General features: G+C 37.1%; 2 protein-coding genes and 1 non-coding gene across 4 annotated transcripts; 2 read left to right on the top strand and 1 right to left on the bottom strand.

Annotated features, from left to right (window-relative positions):
* The first annotated feature begins 8,268 nt into the window (after positions 1–8,268).
* LOC111213131 (protein SMAX1-LIKE 2-like) lies at positions 8,269–11,733 on the top strand. Of its 2 annotated transcripts, none has more exons than XM_022714799.2 (3): positions 8,269–9,788; positions 9,867–10,110; positions 10,201–11,733. In XM_022714799.2, the coding sequence occupies exons 1-3, from the start codon at positions 8,632–8,634 to the stop codon at positions 11,527–11,529; spliced, it is 2,730 nt and encodes a 909-aa protein (XP_022570520.2). In that variant the 5' UTR covers positions 8,269–8,631; the 3' UTR covers positions 11,530–11,733. The 2 variants fall into 2 exon arrangements, with proteins under 2 accessions (XP_022570520.2, XP_022570521.2); XM_022714800.2 differs by having other exon boundaries at positions 8,354–9,788; positions 9,867–10,092.
* A 5,450-nt stretch (positions 11,734–17,183) lies between these two features.
* On the top strand, positions 17,184–18,398 carry LOC125580890. Its single transcript, XM_048746146.1, has 3 exons — positions 17,184–17,745; positions 17,884–18,012; positions 18,064–18,398. Exons 1-3 carry the CDS (start codon positions 17,184–17,186, stop codon positions 18,396–18,398), a joined length of 1,026 nt encoding a protein of 341 aa, XP_048602103.1.
* Positions 18,399–19,064: 666 nt separating this feature from the next.
* LOC125581188 lies at positions 19,065–19,146 on the bottom strand. Its single transcript, XR_007318895.1, has one exon. It is a non-coding gene; the product is annotated as a small nucleolar RNA snoR28 (small nucleolar RNA).
* Positions 19,147–21,668: the final 2,522 nt, after the last annotated feature.

Here is a 21,668-nt window from a genome sequence, read left to right as displayed (position 1 = left end):
GCATTTGCTACCGGCATTTGGAAACTCTACATTCCCACCTGCTACTGCCTTCAACATGGGAGCGGTGCTGGCCGCAAACTTAGCAGGATACAAGGGGAAAGTAACCAAATCCAAGAGCAATGCATGTGGATTTGGTGCAGTGATTACTCGGATCCTTAGACATGTGGGTGTAGACTGCAAGAACCAGCAGGTAGCACTGGACAGATCGAACAACATTGCTTGGAACTACCTGGATGTCATTTCTCTAGTAAGTAAGGAGTTCATAGCTGGTCCCCACTCGAGGATCCATCGGGATGGTCCTTACGTCTACGTATTCCAGGACCGAGCGAAGAAAACACTCTACTGCCACCTGCCTCAGATCGGTCTGACTTCTCTACTTTCAGAGGCTGCAGTTGAGTTCCTACCCCCTGCTACCGCACTAGTAGACAAGCCATCCTTCTTCACGCCAAAATATCAGACCAAAGGCAAGGGCGTGGTTGATGAAGAAGGAGAAGATGAGGCTGCACAAGCCATTCCAGATGATTCACAACCCCATCAGCTACTCCCATCAGACTCCAGCCAGTACAAGCTGCAAGAGCTTCCACCGAACGCCACTTCGCGCCAGCAACAACATTGGAGAGATCAGAGCATAAAGACAAACAACGACATGCTACACAAGATCTGGGCTGCCATTTCACGTATCAGGCCGTGTCGTTGCCAAAAGGATGATGTAGTTCATCGGGACAACTCTCCATCCAGCTCTGGTTCGGGTTCGAGTGGTACACACAGGGTAAGAAAGAGGTCCAAGAGACCCAACGATGCAGGAACATCTGGAGCAGGAGACGAGGAGTAGGAGCTATCACCGGCTATTTTATTTTCTTTTCTATTCTAACGTTTTATGGTCTTATTTTCTGTTAATTTTGAACTGAGTTTTTTTTTTGGTTTCTTAATTATGAGTTCGTATTTCTTTTACATGGTTTCTTCGTTTTATTTGGTTGTGTTTTGAGTAGTTTTTAATTCGTATTCAGCTTTGCCTTGCTAGATAAACCAAATAACTATTATCCGAGGAAAGAGGTTATATCAAGTGTTCCTCGGAATTTCCTCGGTATTTCTTAAAAAAAAAAAATAATAAGTTCAATGGTAGTCTGTTTCCGAGTCATCATCACCAGATGAATCTGAATCTGGATCTTGGTGAAACTCTCCAATCACTGGTTCATCCTCTACGTGAACGACGGCTTCCTCTCCAAAGTCGGTTAAATCGACTACAAGGCCAACTCCAGCTAAATCTTCTGCTGCACTTAAGTTGCCGGATGTGCTTGGTTGTAGTGGGTCTTCCAGCTCAGAACTTCCCTGAACTCGGCCTCTCGGGTTGAGTCTTGTAACAGTAACCCATGGATCATCTCTGTTCCTTACCCGGGGGTACTTGATATAACAAACCTGTAACATTTAGAAAAATTATAAATTAATACACATGATGATGAATCATTCTGAATAATTAACATTTAATTACCTGATCGGCCTGAGAAGCAAGAATGAAAGGATCATAATATTGCAGCTTTCGCCTCGAATTTACTGATGTAACACCAAATGCATCTGTTCTCACACCTCGATCTGGGGTGTTGTCGTGCCAATCACAATAGAAAACAGTACAGCGCAATCCAACCATGCCCAAATACTTGATTTCCAAAATCTCATGTATGTGTCCGTAGTATACATCATCTCCTGATGCAGAACAAACGCCAGCATCATAAGTCGTACTCGAACGTCTCCTCTTCTGAGTTGTGAATGCATATCCTCGAGTACAAAATCTCGGATATGACTTCACAACAAAGTTTGGTCCAACGACCATCTCACGTATCCAATCGTCAAATGTTTCACCTCTGGCCAAACCAGCAGACACCTATTAATAGCACATATATATATATATTATATCAATAAATGTGAATTAGTATAAATATGTGATAAAATATATTTTAATTTGTTTAAAGCACTCACATAAGTAAACATCCATCCACTAAATTCTCTCTGCTTCATTTCTTCTAGTTCGTCCTCTGTGGCGTATCTATACTCGAACCGCTTTTCTGCCATGAAAATCCTGTATATGATGACAATAATGTAATTAATTAAGATTTAAATTTCAACTTGTTAAAATAAAAATTTGTAAGCTCATTTATTTACCTCTCATATTGAAGAACGTCTTCGCAGTTGGTGAGCAAATATGTTTGCAAATGACTGCGCTCCTGCTCAGTAAGTCGACGGTCCTTTGGTTTTCCGCTAAGTCGTCCAACATCTGTGAAAATGTCTGGAACCGTAACATGATATGTTGCCCGTTCGCCTCTATCATCATGCCGAGCAGGTCTTCTGTTTTTGGTCTGAACTTCTGCTGGAAAGTAGTACTCGGCAAAGTTTGAAGTTTCTTCATTGATCATCTGTGCGACTATAGAACCTTCCACCCTACTTAAATTTTTCACCATCTTCTTCAAATGGAACATATACCGCTCATACAGATACATCCATCTATACTGCACAGGACCACCAAGTTCCAATTCTCTTGCCAGGTGAATAACAAGATGCTCCATAACATCAAAAAATGAGGGAGGAAATATCTTCTCAAGGTTGCACTGAATCACGGCTATGTTAGTCTTCAAATTTTCAATACCTTCAAGAGTCACTGATCTCGTGCATAAATCGCGGAAGAAACCACTTATCCCTGCAATTGCTTCATGAACATTTCGTGGTAATAGTTCCTTGAAGGCGAACGGAAGGAGGCGCTGCATCATTACATGGCAATCGTGGCTTTTCAAGCCAGTAAACTTTCCTTCCTTTCTGTCGATACAGTTACGCAAATTTGATGCGTAACCGTCTGGAAATTCCACATCGTTTGAAATCCAATCAAAGAACGCATCTTTTCCCGCTGCATCAAGTCGGTATATGGGAAAAGGAGCCCTACCATTCTCATCAACATGAAGTTCTGAACGAGCACATATATCGACTAAATCCAGTCTTGACTTCAAATTATCCTTTGTTTTACCTTGAACATTAAGGATCGTGTTCATGAGATTGTCAAAAAAGTTCTTCTCAATATGCATGACATCTAAATTATGCCTTAGCAGATGATCCTCCCAGTATGGCAGATCCCAGAAAATACTTTTTTTGTGCCAGTTATGTAGTTCTCCAACAGCATCTACCGGAAAACGCTCATGTCCACCGACTTCTGGCGTCCTTTCTGCACCAAAATCTCTTAGTTGTATCTTCAAATCTTTCCCACAAATTTCCGGAGGTGGACTGTCAAACACCCTCTTGTTCTTCGTAAACAAATTCCTACTCCTACGATATGGATGATCAGGTGGTAGGAATCTCCTGTGACAGTCAAACCAACACGTTTTCCTTCCGTGTTTTAGTTGGAAAGCATCAGTGTTATCTTGACAATATGGACATGATAGCCTTCCATGCGTTGTCCATCCAGACAACATACCATATGCTGGAAAATCACTTATTGTCCACATTAGTACTGCCCGCATTTGAAAGTTTTCTTTACACGAAACATCGTATGTTTCAGCACCTTGAGCCCATAGTTGTTGCAACTCATATATTAGTGGCTGAAGAAACACATCAAGTGATCTCTTAGGATGCTCTGGTCCGGGAACGAGAATCGAGAGAAACAAAAACTCTCGTCGCAAGCACAAGTTTGGGGGGAGGTTGTATGGTGTAAGAATGACGGGCCATAGAGAATACTGTCTTCCACTCTTGCCAAACGGACTGAAACCATCAGTACATAATCCAAGGTAGACATTTCTTCTCTCATACGCAAAGTCGGGATACTTTGATTGGAAATGCTTCCACGCTTTTGCATCTGAAGGATGTCTGATCTCACCATCTGTTGAGTGCTCCGCATGCCATCTCATTGGTTGCGCTGTGCGTTCAGACAGATACAACCTCTGCAACCTTTCCGTCAAAGGTAAATACCACATCCTTTTATATGGCACTGGAACTCTTCCACTCGTATCTTTATAACGAGGCTTTCCACAAAATTTGCATGTAACCCGCTGTTCATCCGCCCTCCAATAAATCATGCAGTTGTCGCTGCATACATCTATTACCTGATACGATAAACCAAGACCAGCTACGAGTTTCTGAACCTCGTAGTATGAACCAGGAGCTACATTATCCTCGGGTAGAATACCTTTTACAAAATCAGCAATCGCATCCACACAGTCTTCAGCCAAATTATAATCTGTTTTAATGCCCATCAATCTTGTAGCAGATGATAAAGCTGAATGACCATCTCTGCAACCTTCGTACAATGGTTGCTTTCCAGCATCCAACATATCATAAAATCTCCTAGCTTCTGCATTGGGTAAATCTTCCCCTCTAAAATGATCATTTACCATCTGCTCAGTACCTACACCATAATCTACATCCGTTCTAATTGGTTCTTCTAATCTAACCGCTGGCTGAGGTTCGCTAGTACTACCATGTTCATAATCAGTTTCCCCATGATGATACCAAATTTTGTAACTTCGTGTAAACCCACTCAAATATAGATGAGTCCAAACATCCCACTCTTTAATAACCTTTCTATTTTTACAATTAGAGCAAGGACATCTTAACATACCTGTTTTTGCTTCCGGTTGTCGGTGAACTAACCCCATGAATTCGGTTATACCTCGTTGGTATTCTTCCGTAAGCAATCTCGTGTTCGGATCCAAATGAGGTCGATCGATCCAAGAACGAAAATAATTTGAAGAAGACATATTTTTTATGAATCAAATTCGTGTGTAAATAGAGTAAGAGGGAGGATGAAGATATGGAGTGAAAGAAGAGGAAGAGGAGTGCTTGTATTTATAGTTTAAATCCTGCCGACATACCGAGGAAATTCCGACGGAATTCCGACGGAAAAGGCTAGTTCGTCGGAATTTCCTCGGAATTTTGTAAAATCCCTCAACGGCTCTCCAACGGCTATAATATTTCCTCGGAATTCATCGGTTTTTTCCGAGGAACACATTGTTCCTCGGAATTTCCTCGGAATATTCCGACGGACTGAGGTTTCCTCGGAATTCCGTCGGTATATTCCGAGGAAATTCCGAGGAACCCCAATTTTGTGTTTCCTCGGAATTTCCTCGGAAATTCCTCGGTATATTCCGAGGATTTCATTTTCCGTCGGAATGTCCGTCAGAATACCGCTGTTTTCTTGTAGTGGTAATAGGAGGTTGTTGTTGCTTTCTTCTTTTTGGATGATTCTTGATTGTTCAGATCGAATAAACTCACGTGTATTATTATCATCGATAGAGCTTAAACTCGTTATCAATATTTTATTTTTTTGATCCATTTCTTTTAATGCTAATTTTTTTGTTTTGATATTGTTAACGCAATTGAACGATCTCGTAACCTTTTTCTCCAGTTGTTGCACTTTTTTTAAGAAATTAAGGATTTGTTCATTTGATGAAACCAAAGTACCGTTGAAATGGCGAGAAATGAAAATGCTTGATTCCAACAATTTTTGACTCGTAATCTTCAGATAAAAAATCAAGAGGCTCATTTCTTACTTTGAAATGCGTTGATTGATCATATATGGGAATACTATGGAAATAACAATAATGAGTAATTTGTATTTTCATATATCTTATGAATTAATGTGTGTTTTATTATTATTTTATGTAATTTTGTGTTATAATAAATTGTATTTATAAATATTGTGTTTAATAACTTTAATGTGTATGTATTATCTATCTACGAAAAATATAATGACTATAGTTAACTTATAAAAGTTGAGGACAAAAATGCAAATTACATAAAACTTTAAAGATAAATTTAAAGATACTTGATGGAGTAACCCATCCTCAAACCCTCATTTTAAGGGCCAGTGACCTTCAAAACCAAGTTACTAGTTGGAGATGCTCTTGTCGGGTTAGTTGGAGATGCTCTTATCCGGTTACTTTTTATATTTTCTACTTTACGCTCTCGTAAATTAAATAAAGGCTACGCTCGTGAATTGCATGCAAGTAGTTTGGTCGACTGTTTGGACGATTTTTTCTCTCTTTCCACCTTTTTGGAGTTGTCAACAACTTAAATTAGCTAATTTATTCATCTTGAACTAGATGGTTCTTATGGCAAATCAATACCTACACTAATTATTTTATTGAAACATGAACATATGTTTAATCAAAAAACATGAATATGTATTTGAGTTTCCTTGCATTATTGGTTCTGACAAATGAAATGTAACAAATTATGAAGGGTAACAAATGAAATAAAGACAATGAGTTTGGTGTAGAAGTAAGAGTCTTTTTGCACAAAATAGATTGTGTATTAAATGGTCTCTGAATTTATTGGGTCGGCTCGCACATCGGCACATGTGATGAACTTACAATTCTTGTCTCTACATTTAATATTCTCTATCCAAACAATGAAAAAGTGAATTGTATTGTTTGAGTTGGTAACAAAATCAATGTTATGATCTTTGTATTTTCTTCCTTGTTCCAAAAGGATGTCAAGCTGTCGCCAAGCATTTGGTTACTGAAATTCAAGTTTATATCAAATTGGTCTAGGGAAATCTTACTTTTAAAAGTTTTGGGTATGTTATAAACATTATGATCTTCGAGTCAAAATAGCAACTCATAAAAATGTTCGTGTTGTATCTATTAATCATTATTCTCGAGTCTATTAGCTTCAAAGCTAAGTTATATGTTCGTTGGGATCGTCGTTCATTATGAGAAGTTCAGATGTATTTCATTTGTTTCAAATCATTTATTAAACTAACCTAGCCGTGAAATTTGGTTTTGGGAATATTTTTCTGTTTAAGAACGAGCGTTGTGTAATTTTTTTTTCTTTTTTGGTGCTGTGTAAAATATAACCTTTAGCCAAATCTATTACATTTCTTACAAGATTGTGAATCAAAATAAAATCGTCGGAATCACATGTGATATTAATATACAGATATCGGATTACGACCATTCATTGTGGTGGCACTTTTTAAATAAATTAAAGATATACAAGTATAGTTTTATATAGGACTTTTATCCGAGATCTGAATTCGATCCGAGATCCGATCCGATCCAAAAATCTGCATATCCGGAGGGGTCGAATCCGGATCCGGATGGTAAAATGTTGGATTCGTCAAAGCCGGATCTGGATATTTTGATTTTTAGTCCGAATATCCAGATTCGTAAGTTTTATTAATAACTATTTCAAAAATAGTAATATCTATATATAAAAACTAATTTTATTTAATATATTTTTATTTTTATAATAGTATATATAAATTTTATGTAAATTTTGTAATATTATATGTAGAAATAATTAAAAGCATTATATATTTTTTTATTTAAAATTATTTTTAATATTTTATATATATTAATATTATTATTTTTATTTATTTTAAGAATTCATATCCGAATCCGGATATCCGCCGGATATTACAAATTTTATAAGGATATCCGACGTCCGAATATCCGAAAACCTCAGATCCGGATAAGGATAGTAAAATTATAGATCTGCCGAATAAGGATCCGGATCCGGATAAGGATAGTAAAATTATAGATCTAACAAAAAGGTTGAAAAGGAATAACTTTTGTAACGGCGGAAATGAGTCAGAAGAGAGTAAAAAGGCAAATGCGAAAAGGTGAATTTTTTTTTTTTTTTTTTTGTGATTCCTTTTGCCAGGATTGCGTGTGAAATACAGATATTTCGTTTAAAAAGGTAAAACCCAAGAATGATAAAAGAAATAAAAAGTAACCAACGTTTTTTCACCAACACGTTTTCAATGGCACGTGAGCACACCGCTCTTCACGTTCAGGAACGAAACACTCAAGCGATCTCGTACACGCGCTAGTTTCAGACGCGCGAAACTAGTTTGTCTTATTTCTCTGACTAGATTCAACTTTTATTGCGTCATCAAAACTTTATTAGTCGGTAACCTTTTTTCCACAATCATCCAATCGTCAAATAAGTTAATCATATAATGGTTTACACTCCAAAAAATAACGCTCATTAAAAATTTGGAAAACACTGCAACTCTGTCAAAGCAAATATTTTAGTCTTACAAATTACGTATATTAGTTGGATGTTTATTGTCTAAAAAGGTACTTTCAAACCAAGTTTAATGACTTTGAGGCCTTTGTCCCATTATAGCTGCAGACACAATAACTTGGTCATTTCTAATGATGTTATAATATTTGGCGTCAAATAAATTCAAATAGATAGATGATTTTATTTTATTTTTTGGTGGCACGAAATAGATAGATAGACATTGAAAAGCTATGAGAAAGTTTTTGAAGTCATTGTGAAGCAGATGATCCCATCTTTCTTTTTCTCCACGAATCTTCTTTTTTTTTCCCACGCGCTCACACTAACAAGACAGATACAATGCAAGTCCACAGCAACTCAAGAACAGAGACAGAGATAACTTTTTGAAAAAGCTCCTATTTTACCTTTCTGTTGATCGCTTTTGTTTTTCTGTAAAAAGCCATCTTTTGTGTTGCTCCTTTTTTACCTGATAAACAATTTTTCTCTGCCAAAACTTTCTTTCACTTCTTTTTAAATTTAATATCTTGGCCGGTCCAGAAAGCTCTTTATACAAAGGTTTCTTCTTATTAAGATAACAAAGAGAAAGAAAAAACCAGCAGCCAAGACTTTTTCTTTCTTCTCGTTGAGATGAGAGCAGATTTGATTACAATACAGCAAACGCTGACGCCCGAAGCAGCGACTGTTCTCAACCAGTCCATCGCCGAGGCGACACGTCGCAACCATGGCCACACGACTCCCCTCCACGTGGCGGCAACTCTCTTATCATCCTCCTCTGGTTTTCTCCGACAAGCTTGCATCAAGTCCCACCCAAACTCCTCTCACCCACTCCAGTGTCGCGCTCTCGAGCTCTGTTTCAGCGTCGCCCTCGAACGCCTCCCTACCACAACAACTTCTTCTCCATCGCAAACGCAGGAGCCTCCTCTTCTTTCAAACGCTCTAACCGCGGCTTTGAAACGCGCGCAGGCTCATCAGCGGCGCGGTTGCCCGGAGCAGCAGCAGCAACCGCTTTTGGCGGTTAAAGTTGAGCTCGAGCAGCTCATCATTTCGATTCTCGATGACCCGAGCGTAAGCCGGGTCATGCGGGAGGCTAGCTTCTCTAGCCCCGCAGTCAAATCCGCGATCGAACAGTCTCTTTCTGGTAATTCCGTTAGACAAGGCGGGATGGTTAACCCGTCTTCAATTGGGTTCGGTTATCGACCTGTACCGGTTCCGGTTAACCGGAATCCTTACGTTAATCCCCGGTTACACCAAAACGGCTCAGGGCCGTGTAGTGGTGGGATGGTGCAAAGGACAGACGAAGTTAAACGGGTCATCGATGTAATGACCCGTACCCGGAAAAGAAACCCGGTTCTCGTCGGCGACTCGGAGCCTCAGATTCTCGTTAAAGAGATTCTCGCCAAGATCGAGAGCGGAGAGTTCTCCGACGGACCGCTTCGCAATATTCAGGTGATCCGGTTGGAGAGTGAGTCACCACAAATGGCGACGAGGTTCGGTGAAATCTCCGGGTTGGTGGAGACCCGGATCGGGAATTCGGGTTTAACCGGTGGTGTTGTTCTTGATCTCGGCGATTTGAAATGGTTAGCGGCGAACGGCGGCGGCGGAGGAGCTCTGGCGGAGATGAGGAAGCTTTTGGTGAGATACAAAGGGAGGTTATGCTTCATTGGTACGGCTACTTGTGAGACTTATCTACGTTGTCAAGTTTATTATCCTTCGATGGAGAATGATTGCGATCTTCAAGCGATTCCGATCGCCGCTAAATCGCTTCTTCCGACCATGTTCCAAAGGTGTGTCTTTTATTTGTTTAACTTCGCTATTAAATTTCGGACAATGCTTAAGTTTTTGTTTTATTTTGTTTTGCTTAGGCTCGGGAGCAATAACAACAACAACGCTATGTTATTAAGCAGTAACATCATCTCAGTGGAATCTATATCTCCGACGAGAAGCTCCCAGATTCCGACAAGTAAAATGAGCTGTTGCTCTCGGTGCTTGCAGAGCTATGAAAACGACGTCGCTAAATTGGAAAAATCATTAACCGAAGATAACCGGTCGGTCTTGCCACAGTGGCTGCAGAACGCTAAAGTCGACAACGTCGGTGACAAGAAACTTGTAAGTCTTATTGGTGAATTGTTTCCAACATTATAAACCCTTTTATGCATTGAAATATTAATTTTTGTTTTGTTTCTTTTGTACTTGTAGACAAAAGATCAAGAGATAGTGGAGTTGCAGAAGAAATGGAACGACTTGTGTTTACGTTTACATCCAAAACCGTCTCTGTCTGAAACAATATCTCCTTCGTCTTTGTCTATGTTGAAACCAAACCCAAGACCGGACATAACTCCACCAGGAAGTCCAATCGGTACAGATTTGGTTCTTGGACATCCCAACATCGGAAATGTATCCTCACCGGAGAAAAAGAAGACTAGTGAAGCCCTTTCCGGAAAGCTAGGAGACTCATTCGACATCGATCTATTCAAAAAGCTACTCAAAGGCTTAGCCAAAACCGTCTGGTGGCAGCACGACGCAGCCTCTTCGGTAGCATCAGCGATCACCGAATGCAAACACGGAAACGGGAGATCAAAAGGTGATATTTGGTTAATGTTCACCGGTCCAGACAGAACCGGTAAAACCAAAATGGCGTCTGCGCTGTCCGATCTCGTCTCGGGAAGCCAACCGATAACCATCAGCCTCGGCTCCGGTTCGCGGACCAACGATGGTTTAAGCCTCCGTGGCAAAACGGCGTTGGATAGATTAGCGGAAACGGTTAGGAGAAACCCGTTTGCGGTTATTGTAATGGAAGACATCGACGAAGCTGATTTGTTGCTGCGTAACAACGTGAAGCTAGCGATGGAACGAGGGAGGATCTGCGATTCGTATGGACGCGAGGTTAGTCTAGGGAACGTTATTATAATCCTGACCACGGATTCGTCGCTCGGTTTAGCTGAAAGCGTTGTTCCTATCGACGAGACAAGACTAGAGAGTCTCGTGAGGAGAGGATGGAAGTTAAAACTCTCTGTTTGTAACAGAAGCAATACAAGAAAACGAAAACCAAACTGGCTTTGTAACGACCAAACAAAGCAGAGGAAAGAGATTTGTTTCGATTTGAACGAAGCGGCCGAGTTTGATTCGTCTAGTGATGTAACGGTCGAGCACAACGATCAAGAAGATAATAGTAACTTCCTCCACAAGCTAGTGGCGTTAGCAGACGACGCTATAGTCTTTAGACCGGTTGATTTTGGTTCGATCAAGAACATGACCAAAGAATCTTTAAAGAAACGTTTCTCTGACGGTCTAACGGTGGAGATTGAAGACGATGCTCTGGAGAGAATCGCTGGCGCGATTTGGCTTAGCAAGATTAGCTTAGAGGAGTGGCTTGAGGAAGCAATGGGTTCGAGCTTGAATAGCGTGAAGTCTCGAGTGTCCTCCTCTTTAGAAGATTCTGTGATTAGGATTGCGCTTGAAGATGATATAAGTGATCGAACCTCCGGAGGATATCTTCCGAGTAGTATAAGAACGGTGGTCGTTTGAGTAGTTTTTGTTTTTTCCGGTGAGGGGTAGATTCGTAATTATTGAATTGGGGAAGGGGAAAGATGTAAATAGTGTTATTGTCTACAAACCGTCTTTGGCGGGGAGAGAAAAGTTCGGTAAAAACATCACAGTAAAAAGGAGTTATCAACGGCTCAGAATAACTTACAGCCTTTAGATATGATATGAAAGTATAATTTCTTGTTTCTTTTGAAAAAATGAAAGTAGAAAGCTGATACTTCCACTAAAAGAAAAGGAGGCATCTTCTTATACATATGAAAACAAATACGAAATTAATTAACATACAGAGATGTTACTGGTGACATAGTGGATTTATAATACTTTGTCCAGGGTTACATTTGATTATTCTTTCGTATGTTTCTCCTTGGAGTTTAATGGAATATATTTTAGTCTCCCGTAGCATACTGAATTTTAGAAAAACTATACTACTATTTTATACTTTATAATATTCAGAGGACATTTATTTCAGTAGAAAGTTATACTTTTAAAAGTATTAAGTGGTTGGGCTAGTATGTGGCTTGTCTTTATATCACCTTTTTAGAATGAAAGCAGCAAATCCAACCACTCTGATGGACCAAATATTTATTAAAAAAATTGCAAATATCAGACTCAATAACTCATAGGCTTTTCTTTAATGCGATATTATTTTCCGGTTTTATGTATTTGAAATAAGCATTAGGCTAAATATATTTAATTCATGTAGCAAGTATTGAAGTCTTTCTAGTGAGTAGTGTATTGACAACAAGATTTACACTTAGCATGTTTTTATAAAAGTTTAAATTAGGATCTTAATTAACATCTTGACGTCTATTTTTAAATAGAGTTTCACTTTGGTCAATACACGATTCAGAGGACTGAAAAACAAAGTTAAAAACTATCGGCTTTAATGAAAACATGTTTAAATTTTCAAAATGTAAAGCTGTAGGTCGGACCATACATACGTAGTGATCGGTCCCTTTGGGTTCTTAATTTGATTTTATCATTTATGACTATTGATTATAAGCCTCAACCTGCAAACCGGTCAACTATCGATATTAAATTTAAACCTAATTAACGTATGATAACAAGAAACGATTGGACACTCAGTCCAGTGATCTAAACTACATGACACCATGATTTTTCTTGTTCAATATAGACTACTAGCTCGAATTTAAAACTACATCGGAAACATCCACAATTCTTTTTATACATAAGATAATATGAGAGTAGTTATTAGCAAGGATATGCATGCCAAGTGACTTCATGTGGTCAGTCAATATGCCTATGTATGCCTATGTATTTATATATTATTTCTCTATCAAAATTCAGACTGTTTTCAAACTAAATACAAATATTGTTGTGATAGTATAGAATCGATCTTAATGCACAAAAATTGAAAATCTCTCGACACACAGTGCATAAATTGTAATGTCATTTTATTGGTTTAATGTCTCAATCACTTAGTAATCAAAAATGATATTTTAATATTTATTCTATAAAATTTCTTTTGCTGCAATAGTCATTAGTTATAGATATCTGTGTTTTTTTCACGGATAACTTCGTTTCTTGCTAGACATTTGAAGACAAAGCTTTCAAAATATATTGGTTTTCCTTTCACCTTTTCAGATATTACATTAAAGTATTAATATTTAGGAGTGGAAGATAAGGTTGACGTTTTTGGTACTTGTTTATACATAATAACATAACTAATAAAAGCATGTCCAATACCTTTCATTGTCATCAAATATGTATTTGTTATATATAAAGCAGTCCTTAACCTAATTATTGACAAAAAAATAATTAGTGGGGATATTACTTTAATTTTATTTAAAATAAAGGATTTTAGCCAAAGAAAAGCACTAGAACAAGGAGAAGACAAACCAAAACATGCCTTTATATCATTCAATTATTTAGTTATATATATGGACCTTATGGCCTCTTTTATCTTTTGGTGGATTTGCATTATGTCTCCTCATTTCATTGTTAATAATATCATCAGCCAAAAGTAAGAAAGATTATACGCATTAGACACTGCAGTAGTTGAAAGTTCTAAAAGTTTAGATAGATTCAGTTTATCTCAAACAAAAGATTCATCATACACCATGCTAATACTTGGTCTTGAAGTGACAAAAAGAAACTCATAATAACAGACCAACGTGAGAGTGTAATTGAATAATCTTCAAGTGGAAACTAAAATAATGCAGCAAATGCTGCAACTTTACTCAAAGACCCGTTTCCTATTTAATATATTTTCCAGTCTTTCTTTCTTTTATCATAACAATGAAAAGGGCGCGAAGATAATCATTTACGAATATAAGATATGTATTATATTATAATTAAAAGGGGTCACAAATCTCCACCTTACATGATTGAAACCTCATGTTGAATTTGAGCTTTTTGGAAAGGGGACATGAACTTGACTTCTTCAGTGAGCAACTTACACACTAAGGTTCAACTGCTATATTGGCATCTCTTGACATATGCATGTCTATATATCATATGTATATTAAGCTTCATAATTATTGTTCAGTTGCTGTAAATTAAAAAAAAAGATAGAATAACTATTCAACAAAAATGCATTTTCTCCGTTTTTAAGAAGGCTGATAATTTCATGACATATTATGTGTATAACTAACTTCTTATGCAAGAGTCCTTAATTTTCTATTAATATTTGGAACTCGAAATTTCTAGAAAGCTTTCAATATAATTATCAAGTAAATAATTTAATCGTATGCCAGAATCCATGATTACAATGAGTCGGCCATGTTGCCATCATGAAAAGAAAAGCCCAATATGTATGTAATCGTGTAGTATAGATTATGATTTGTTCCAGAAATCTCGGTCATCATTTGTGTTTATGTGTAGATACCAAGTCAAATTGTCAATAGACCATCCTTTCTTTTTTATTTTATTTTTTGAATATTAAATTTATTCAACCAAAACAAACACCTTTTTTTACAATACTAGGGCCATCCCTACGGACGGAAATTATAATAGAAACTAATTTATATAAATTTATAGTAATCTGATGAAGCATTTTAAAAAACATTGTAGATTGAAAACGATATTATAAACAACTATATTTGTAAAATATTTTTATTTATATATAATGTAAAAATAATTTTTTAGGAGTCCAGATTGTTACTCCGTATTTTAGTATTATAATCTTAGAATTGCTAGAGACAGAATAGATAATTATTTTAGAGAGATGCCATTATTACTTACGGGGTTGGATATGAATTGTTTGAAGTATTATTTTAAACATTATACTTTCCTATGGAGCATGTGATGGAATATTTCACCGAGATTTCGTTGCTTGCAAGCAAATCATGAAAAATACCATCGGTTAAATGGCAACTACTTTTCTCGAAGCAAACTCAATAGCTTGATTCTCGAAAGCATCAATTGCTTTGAACCTTGTGGAAATGATTTTTTTGTAGCTGAGTGTGGTTATAAGGACCGAAACATAGTCTCTGTATACACTTTCGATTTGAAATCTGAGGAAGCAGCTCCGCTGGAAGATTCATAATGTTTGCTATTCCCAACAAAATGAGTTTGGAGTTAGGCTTGGTGGGCCAATCCAAAATGTTGTGTAGAACAGATTGATTTTTAGTAACCAAAAGATCAGTTCGTCGATGAGACGTATGCAAGGCTTTTCTTTCTCTTTTCTTATATGTTTTCCTTCAACAAATATGTCATTTAGAGAGTGTAGATTTCTTCCAACCAACATGACAATGACTCATAGATTACAGTGTAAATCTTCTCAGGTGAAGCCAATATGAGACCGTTGATCTCCACAAAGCAATACGGGCTTACGTTTCCCGGTTCAACCTCAGCCTTCAGATTCTTATAACTGATAGTACACTAAGAGCATGTACAACGGTAAAAAAGGTGCAATCCTTAGTCAAAATCCTTAATGCTTTTTGATAAAGAAATAATAAAAGAGGAAGGCAAAGTTAAGGATGATCCTTAATTAAGGATTAAAACACGGTAGTCCTTATCGTGTTGGCTTCGTATGATTGGTCCGTGCTTGTGTTGTCTCTCGTTAGGTCAGAGAAAAAACACGCGAGCCGACCTCATTGTATCTCGAACCCGAAAAAAAAAGCAGAGAAGACGGAGAGGCGATAGAAAGACGACAGAGAGGCGATTTGCGATCCCGACTTCTGAAGGTAAAATTCGATCTTAATCTTCTTCTTTTTTCCCTTTTCGAGTTTATGCATGTTGATTTAATCTCGTTTTAGGGTTCGATTGTGGTGTTTTAGAAAATCTAGGGTTTGAAATCGGATTGGGGATTTTTTTCGATTTAGGGTTTTTGTCTTGGTTTGATTTTTTTTTGCATTTTCGCATCGGTTCTTTGTTGTTATCGTCTGGATTAGAGGTTCTGGATTGGGTTCACAATTGATTTAGGGTTTTGGTTCTTGATTTTAAATTTTTTTTTTATAAGAATCGTCTCGGTTTTTTTTTTTTTTTCATTTTCGCTTCGGTTGTTTGTAGTTATCGACTCGATTAGAGGTTTAATCGATTGAGTTCACAATCGATTAAGGTTTTGGTTCTTGATTTCAATTTTTTTTTTATAAGAATCGACTCGGTTTGTTTTTTTTTTCATTTTCTCTTCGGTTGTTTGTAGTTATCGACTCGATTAGAGGTTTAATCGATTGAGTTCACAATCGATTAAGGTTTTGGTTCTTGATTTCAAAAAAAATTTTTTTATAAGAATCGTCTCTGTATGTTTTTTTTTTCATTTTCGCTTCGGTTGTTTGTAGTTATCGACTCGATTAGAGGTTTAATCGATTGAGTTCACAATCGATTAAGGTTTTGGTTATTGATTTGAATTTTTTATTTTTTTCAGATTCTGAAATGGATGAAGAACAACGAGATATGAAAGCACACAAAGCATACTACCAGAGGGTTGATTTCGTATCAAATTCGCTGCAGGGGATTCCCCAACTGTGCCCCTGTGGATCAATCACGAAGCAAATTGTAGATGAAGAGGATACATATGTCCCTTCCTTGTTCAGTCACGGGTCTTAACTTTCATGTAAACCGAGTCAGAAGTTTGCTTTTTCTGTATGTCTTTTGTATCTCCATGTCGGAGAGTCACGGGTTGTATGTGTCACGGGTTGCTTTGTTGTTGTTGTTGTTGCTTTGTATTTCGAACTTCCCTTTATAAGTCAGTGTGTGTTGCTCTTGTTGTAGTCTGAACTTGTATCATCTCATCAATGAAATTTCTTTCCTCTTATTCCAAACTTTGATCAATGAAATTTCAACTCAAGACACTTCAAACAATTCTCCAATCTTTCCTCCTCTTCTACTTCTCTAAATTTCACGACAATTAAACCAACAAATCAAGACAGTTCAACCAATTTAAAACTTGATTAGTAATTTTTTGTTTTTTTAACTCTAACTCTAAACATGATTCTAAAACTTGATTAGTAATTTTTTGTTTTTTAACTCTAACCATGATTCTAAAACCTGATTAGTAATTTTTTTTGATTTTTTTTAACTCTAACCATGATTCTAAAACCTGATTAGTAATTTTTTGTTTTCTTAACTCTAACCATGATTCTAAAACCTGATTAGTAATTTTTTTTGATTTTTTTTAACTCTAACCATGATTCTAAAACCTGATTACTAATTTTTTTTTTTTTTTTTGCTGTATGGGAGATGAAGTCGATCGAAGATTGAATGCGGCATTGGATAAGGCTGTCGATGAATATTTTGAAGACACATACAACAACATCGTCAAAAACCAAACAAAGAAACAAAGCAAACGTGCATATGCCGAACGAAACCGCGAAGAGGGCCATACAAGACTATGGAATGACTACTTCAGTGAAAATCCTACATTTCCACCTCATTTATTCAGACGGCGTTTCCGCATGAACAAACCGGTATTCATGCGTATTGTCGATCGCCTCTCAGAAAATTTTCCATTCTTTCAACAAAGAAGAGATGTTGTCGGAAGATTAGGTCTATCTCCACTACAAAAGTGTACGGCAGCTCTTCGTATGCTTGCTTATGGTTGTGCTGCTGACGCCGTCGACGAATATCTCCGACTTGGTGAAAGCACAGCACTTTCATGTTTAAGCAATTTCACAGAAGGCGTAATACAATTATTTGGAGATGAGTATCTACGAAGACCCACTCTAGAGGATCTTCAGCGACTACTCGATATTGGAGAGATACGCGGCTTTCCTGGGATGATAGGAAGCATCGACTGTATGCATTGGGAGTGGAAAAATTGCCCAACCGCCTAGAAAGGACAGTACACACGTGGATCAGGAAAGCCAACAATTGTCTTGGAGGCTGTAGCTTCACAAGATCTTTGGATATGACACGCTTTTTTTGGTCCTCCAGGTACCTTAAACGATATTAACGTCCTCGATCGGTCTCTTGTTTTTGATGACATTTTACAAGGTCGAGCTCCAAGGGTACAATATGTGGTCAACGGGCACCAATATGATTTGGCTTACTACCTCACAGACGGCATATATCCAAAATAGTCAACATTTATCCAATCTATCTCAAACCCTCAAGGTCCTGAAGCAGGGTTATTTGCTAAAGTTCAAGAAGCAACCCGAAAAGATGTGGAGCGTGCTTTTGGAGTTTTGCAAGTTCGATTTGCAATAGTGAAAACCCCGGCTATTTTGTGGGACAAGAGACAAATAGGGATGGTTATGCGAACATGTATCATACTGCACAATATGATAGTAGAAAATGAACGCAATGGATACACTCAGTATGATACATCAGAGTTTGAAGAAGAAGACTCGAGTAGAAGTTCACAGGTGGATATGTCATATTCTCTGGAGCCTTCAAATCTCCGTACTATGCTTGACATACGGAGTCGTGTTCGTGACCAGAACAATTGAAATATGATTTGATTCAAAATATTTGGAACAAGTTTGGTAATGATGAAGATGACTAATTATTGTATGTTTACATTTTGTTTTTCAATAAATGAAAATTTTTAATTTCAAATTTTAAAATTTTAAATTTCTAAGACTAAAAAAAAATAAAAAATAAAAAATTCTAAGGACTCCATTTTGGATAACACCATTGGACCTATAATTATGATAAGAGTCTTTAACTATTGAAAAAAAAAACATTATAATATAGCTAAGGATTCCAATGGTGGGTAACACCATTGGAGTTGCTCTAATAGTTTTCCATGTCCCCGGAACACCATGTGTGTACATACATCCTCCTAAACACTGATCATCCAAGATGGAACCTCTTATAAATGCAGTGATCTCTTCCACTTCATTGCTCCTAAAAGGAAGAGACTTAGGAAGTGTAGTAAAAAAACAAAGTAGTTTTCGTTTTCTCTAACTCAGTCTGCTTATGACATCTTACATGTTTAGGAATTCATTCGCTCCCACATTCTCGAGTTCAAAGAACTGTCCTTGAAGAGAATTCACAGCTTTTGCACTCTTTAAACCTCTTTTTCTCTTTGACATTTTCTTCATCATCAACATCCATCTGTTCATCCCTACCATCAACCTCCTCTTCTTCTTTCCGTACATGGTCATTCTCACAATCTCCATCAGCCAAAGGCTTGAAACTACGCCAATTCACGTCGTACTCATACTCACACAAAAACACATCATCTCCATCATCACTCGCCTTCGCCAATTCTAGTGCACTTGACGGAACAATGCTTCAGTATACATCTATCTCTACATCAGCAAAATCATTCACTAAATAAACCTCTCGTTTGAGATAACGCCCTTGACGTATGAAGAAGTCTCTTCAGGTATCATATGCCAATGAGATCTAATCCAATATATACCATCAACATCTCTCCAGAGTTTCTCGAACTGAGCAGCCATAGCACTCGAGAGAAGCTTCTCTGGCCGATGAATTGATGTAATTTTAGGAAGAAATCTTACATATTTATAGTAGTGGAATCACACAATGGAATAAATGAGTAGATTCATTGAATAAAGGATCGTGTGATGTGTGTGAATTTAGAGTTACTTCAAGCCTTAGTGAAGATGCATGAATCCGCTCGACTACCGTAACGGTGGTGCCGGGATTCATTCCTGGGTATAAGAATTTGAATCGACTAAACAAAGACGATGACTCCTAACTTTTCTTGATGGAAAATTATTCGAACCCAACAAACAGTTGGATTTTCATTGCAAGTTGGCAGCAAAAGAAAAAAAGAAACATGCGGGCTTGAAGCTAATCTTTTTCAGAAAGCCCAACAATAAAAACGTGATAGCCCGTATATTCAGTTGAAAGCAACAAAATTTTTTAGACTTGGACAGGTGTCGCGCCGAGAGCACTCGACTTTCTGAGATGGCGCTGACGTGGCGCAAGGAGAAAGAAAAAATAATTTAAATTGTTAAAGTAAATATGTTTGATTTTTGTCTAATATTTGTTTTATTTTAAAATATTTTGTTTTATATTAATATGATTCATCATTTTATTGATTGTTAATATTTATTTACTTTCATTCGCATTACAATTAACTAATTTTTTCTTAGGATTAATAAGATTGTTTATTTGAAGTTTTATTATGTTTTTATTTCAGTGATGTAGAATTGTTGATTTATTCATTTTTACATTATTTTATATTGTGTCTCTTATTCGACTATATAATTATATATTTTATTTTTAAGTAATTGTGAATCTATGTTTATATTTACTTTTTTTTATTGTCGATTAGAGTGTTGATCGTAGGAAGAGAATGTTATGGGTTGGTTATTATTTTTTGACTCTTTCCGTATATATTATTTATGAAATTTAAAAATGTTATTGATTAATATACATGTCCTTACATTAGAATTTGCGATGTATACTTTTTTACCTATCAATATTATGGGTGTACAATCTATTTCTATTATTTTTATATGTTTGCACACATGTTAGATAATTTATAGTATAAAATGAGAGTTGTATGTGGACGAAATGTAAAAATGTAAACAGAGTGAAGAGTATCAAAATAATAGTGATTGTAGTTTTGCAATTGATGTTGTTGCCGAAACATTAGAGTGGATGATAATTAGTGGGATGCTACCTATTGTGTCTTCGTGAACCTGTATCCAAGACATCCAAGCATTAGAGCCGGTTGCTTTCACTGCAAGTAATGAGATGTTTCAAGTACCAGTGCCAAGTAATGGGTGTTGTCAGTTCCTGTAAACGAAATCATAGGAATACGAATATAAGGATCCGGATGATACGAATATAAGCTGTTACTTATTATAAATGGAATCTCAATACCTCCAACCATCTTTGGGTCAATCTAAGCCTAAGTAGAGGGTTTGAAGGCAATGAAAAACAAACAGGAATAAGATTAATCAACAACTAAACAGATGAAAATGAATTGAAACCAGAAAGCTGTATAACACTAACTCAATTGTTGTATCACTGAATTCTAAGTCATTAAGAACATGAAAATGAGAACCGAGCAGCATATTCACATCAATCTTATAATCAAGCTCACATATCTAAAGGGAACTTTATTTTTTTCAAAGAAAAGGTATCTCAAGGGAATTTAATACAGATGAGTGTCATAATCCATAACCACAGTGTTGTAAGCTCAGTAATACCTACCTGGTTTCCGGCTTTCCAGCGAGAGACGGAGTTGCCTTGCCAATGAATTCGATGGTTCCGAGAGCAGTTGAGACCAGGGTAAGAGCTAAATTCAGATGGTGAAGAGTAAGAACTAAGTCTCTGCAGAGCATCAGCGATTCAGAGCAGTGCCAAGAACTCTATCTAATAAGAACCTCATCGCCATAAACTATTCATCAGAGAAGAACCTCTGGCGTACATGATGAAGAAACCAAGCCAGTTTTGCCGTGCTCTTGCAAAGACAATATTTTGCGTCTCTACGACTTCCCATCGTAAGTCCTGCAAAAAATATTTGTTTTCCAAATCTCTCCGACTCTTTTTTCTATCTTGTTTCCCTACATATATCCTGTTTTGACGTTTGAGTTGTTTTAAGGGTGAACTCGGAAAATAATACGGCAAAACCTTGGGCAGAAGCTGGAACCATCGTATAACTCGCCATTAACACACCAACAGAAGCGTTATTCTTAACTTAGTCCACAAAGACCACCAAAGACCATCGTATAACTCGCCATTGATACAGCAACATAATAATAACAACCTTGACTACTTTTGAGAACAAAAAA

This window comes from Brassica napus, chromosome C1 (genome assembly GCF_020379485.1).
Source record: "Brassica napus cultivar Da-Ae chromosome C1, Da-Ae, whole genome shotgun sequence".
NCBI lineage: Eukaryota > Viridiplantae > Streptophyta > Magnoliopsida > Brassicales > Brassicaceae > Brassica > Brassica napus.
This window is presented reverse-complemented; position numbering and strand designations above follow the sequence as displayed.

Bases quoted from the DNA above. Each gene is read 5' to 3' on its own strand.
- LOC125580890 (XM_048746146.1), top strand. From the start codon at position 17,184: ATGGGAGATGAAGTCGATCGAAGATTGAATGCGGCATTGGATAAGGCT. The intron at 17,746-17,883 runs GTATGCATTGGG...TTGGTCCTCCAG, and splicing joins GATGATAGGAAGCATCGACT to GTACCTTAAACGATATTAAC. The intron at 18,013-18,063 runs GCATATATCCAA...CAAACCCTCAAG, and splicing joins GGCTTACTACCTCACAGACG to GTCCTGAAGCAGGGTTATTT.
- LOC111213131 (XM_022714799.2), top strand. From the start codon at position 8,632: ATGAGAGCAGATTTGATTACAATACAGCAAACGCTGACGCCCGAAGCA. The intron at 9,789-9,866 runs GTGTGTCTTTTA...TGTTTTGCTTAG, and splicing joins CTTCCGACCATGTTCCAAAG to GCTCGGGAGCAATAACAACA. The intron at 10,111-10,200 runs GTAAGTCTTATT...TTGTACTTGTAG, and splicing joins ACGTCGGTGACAAGAAACTT to ACAAAAGATCAAGAGATAGT.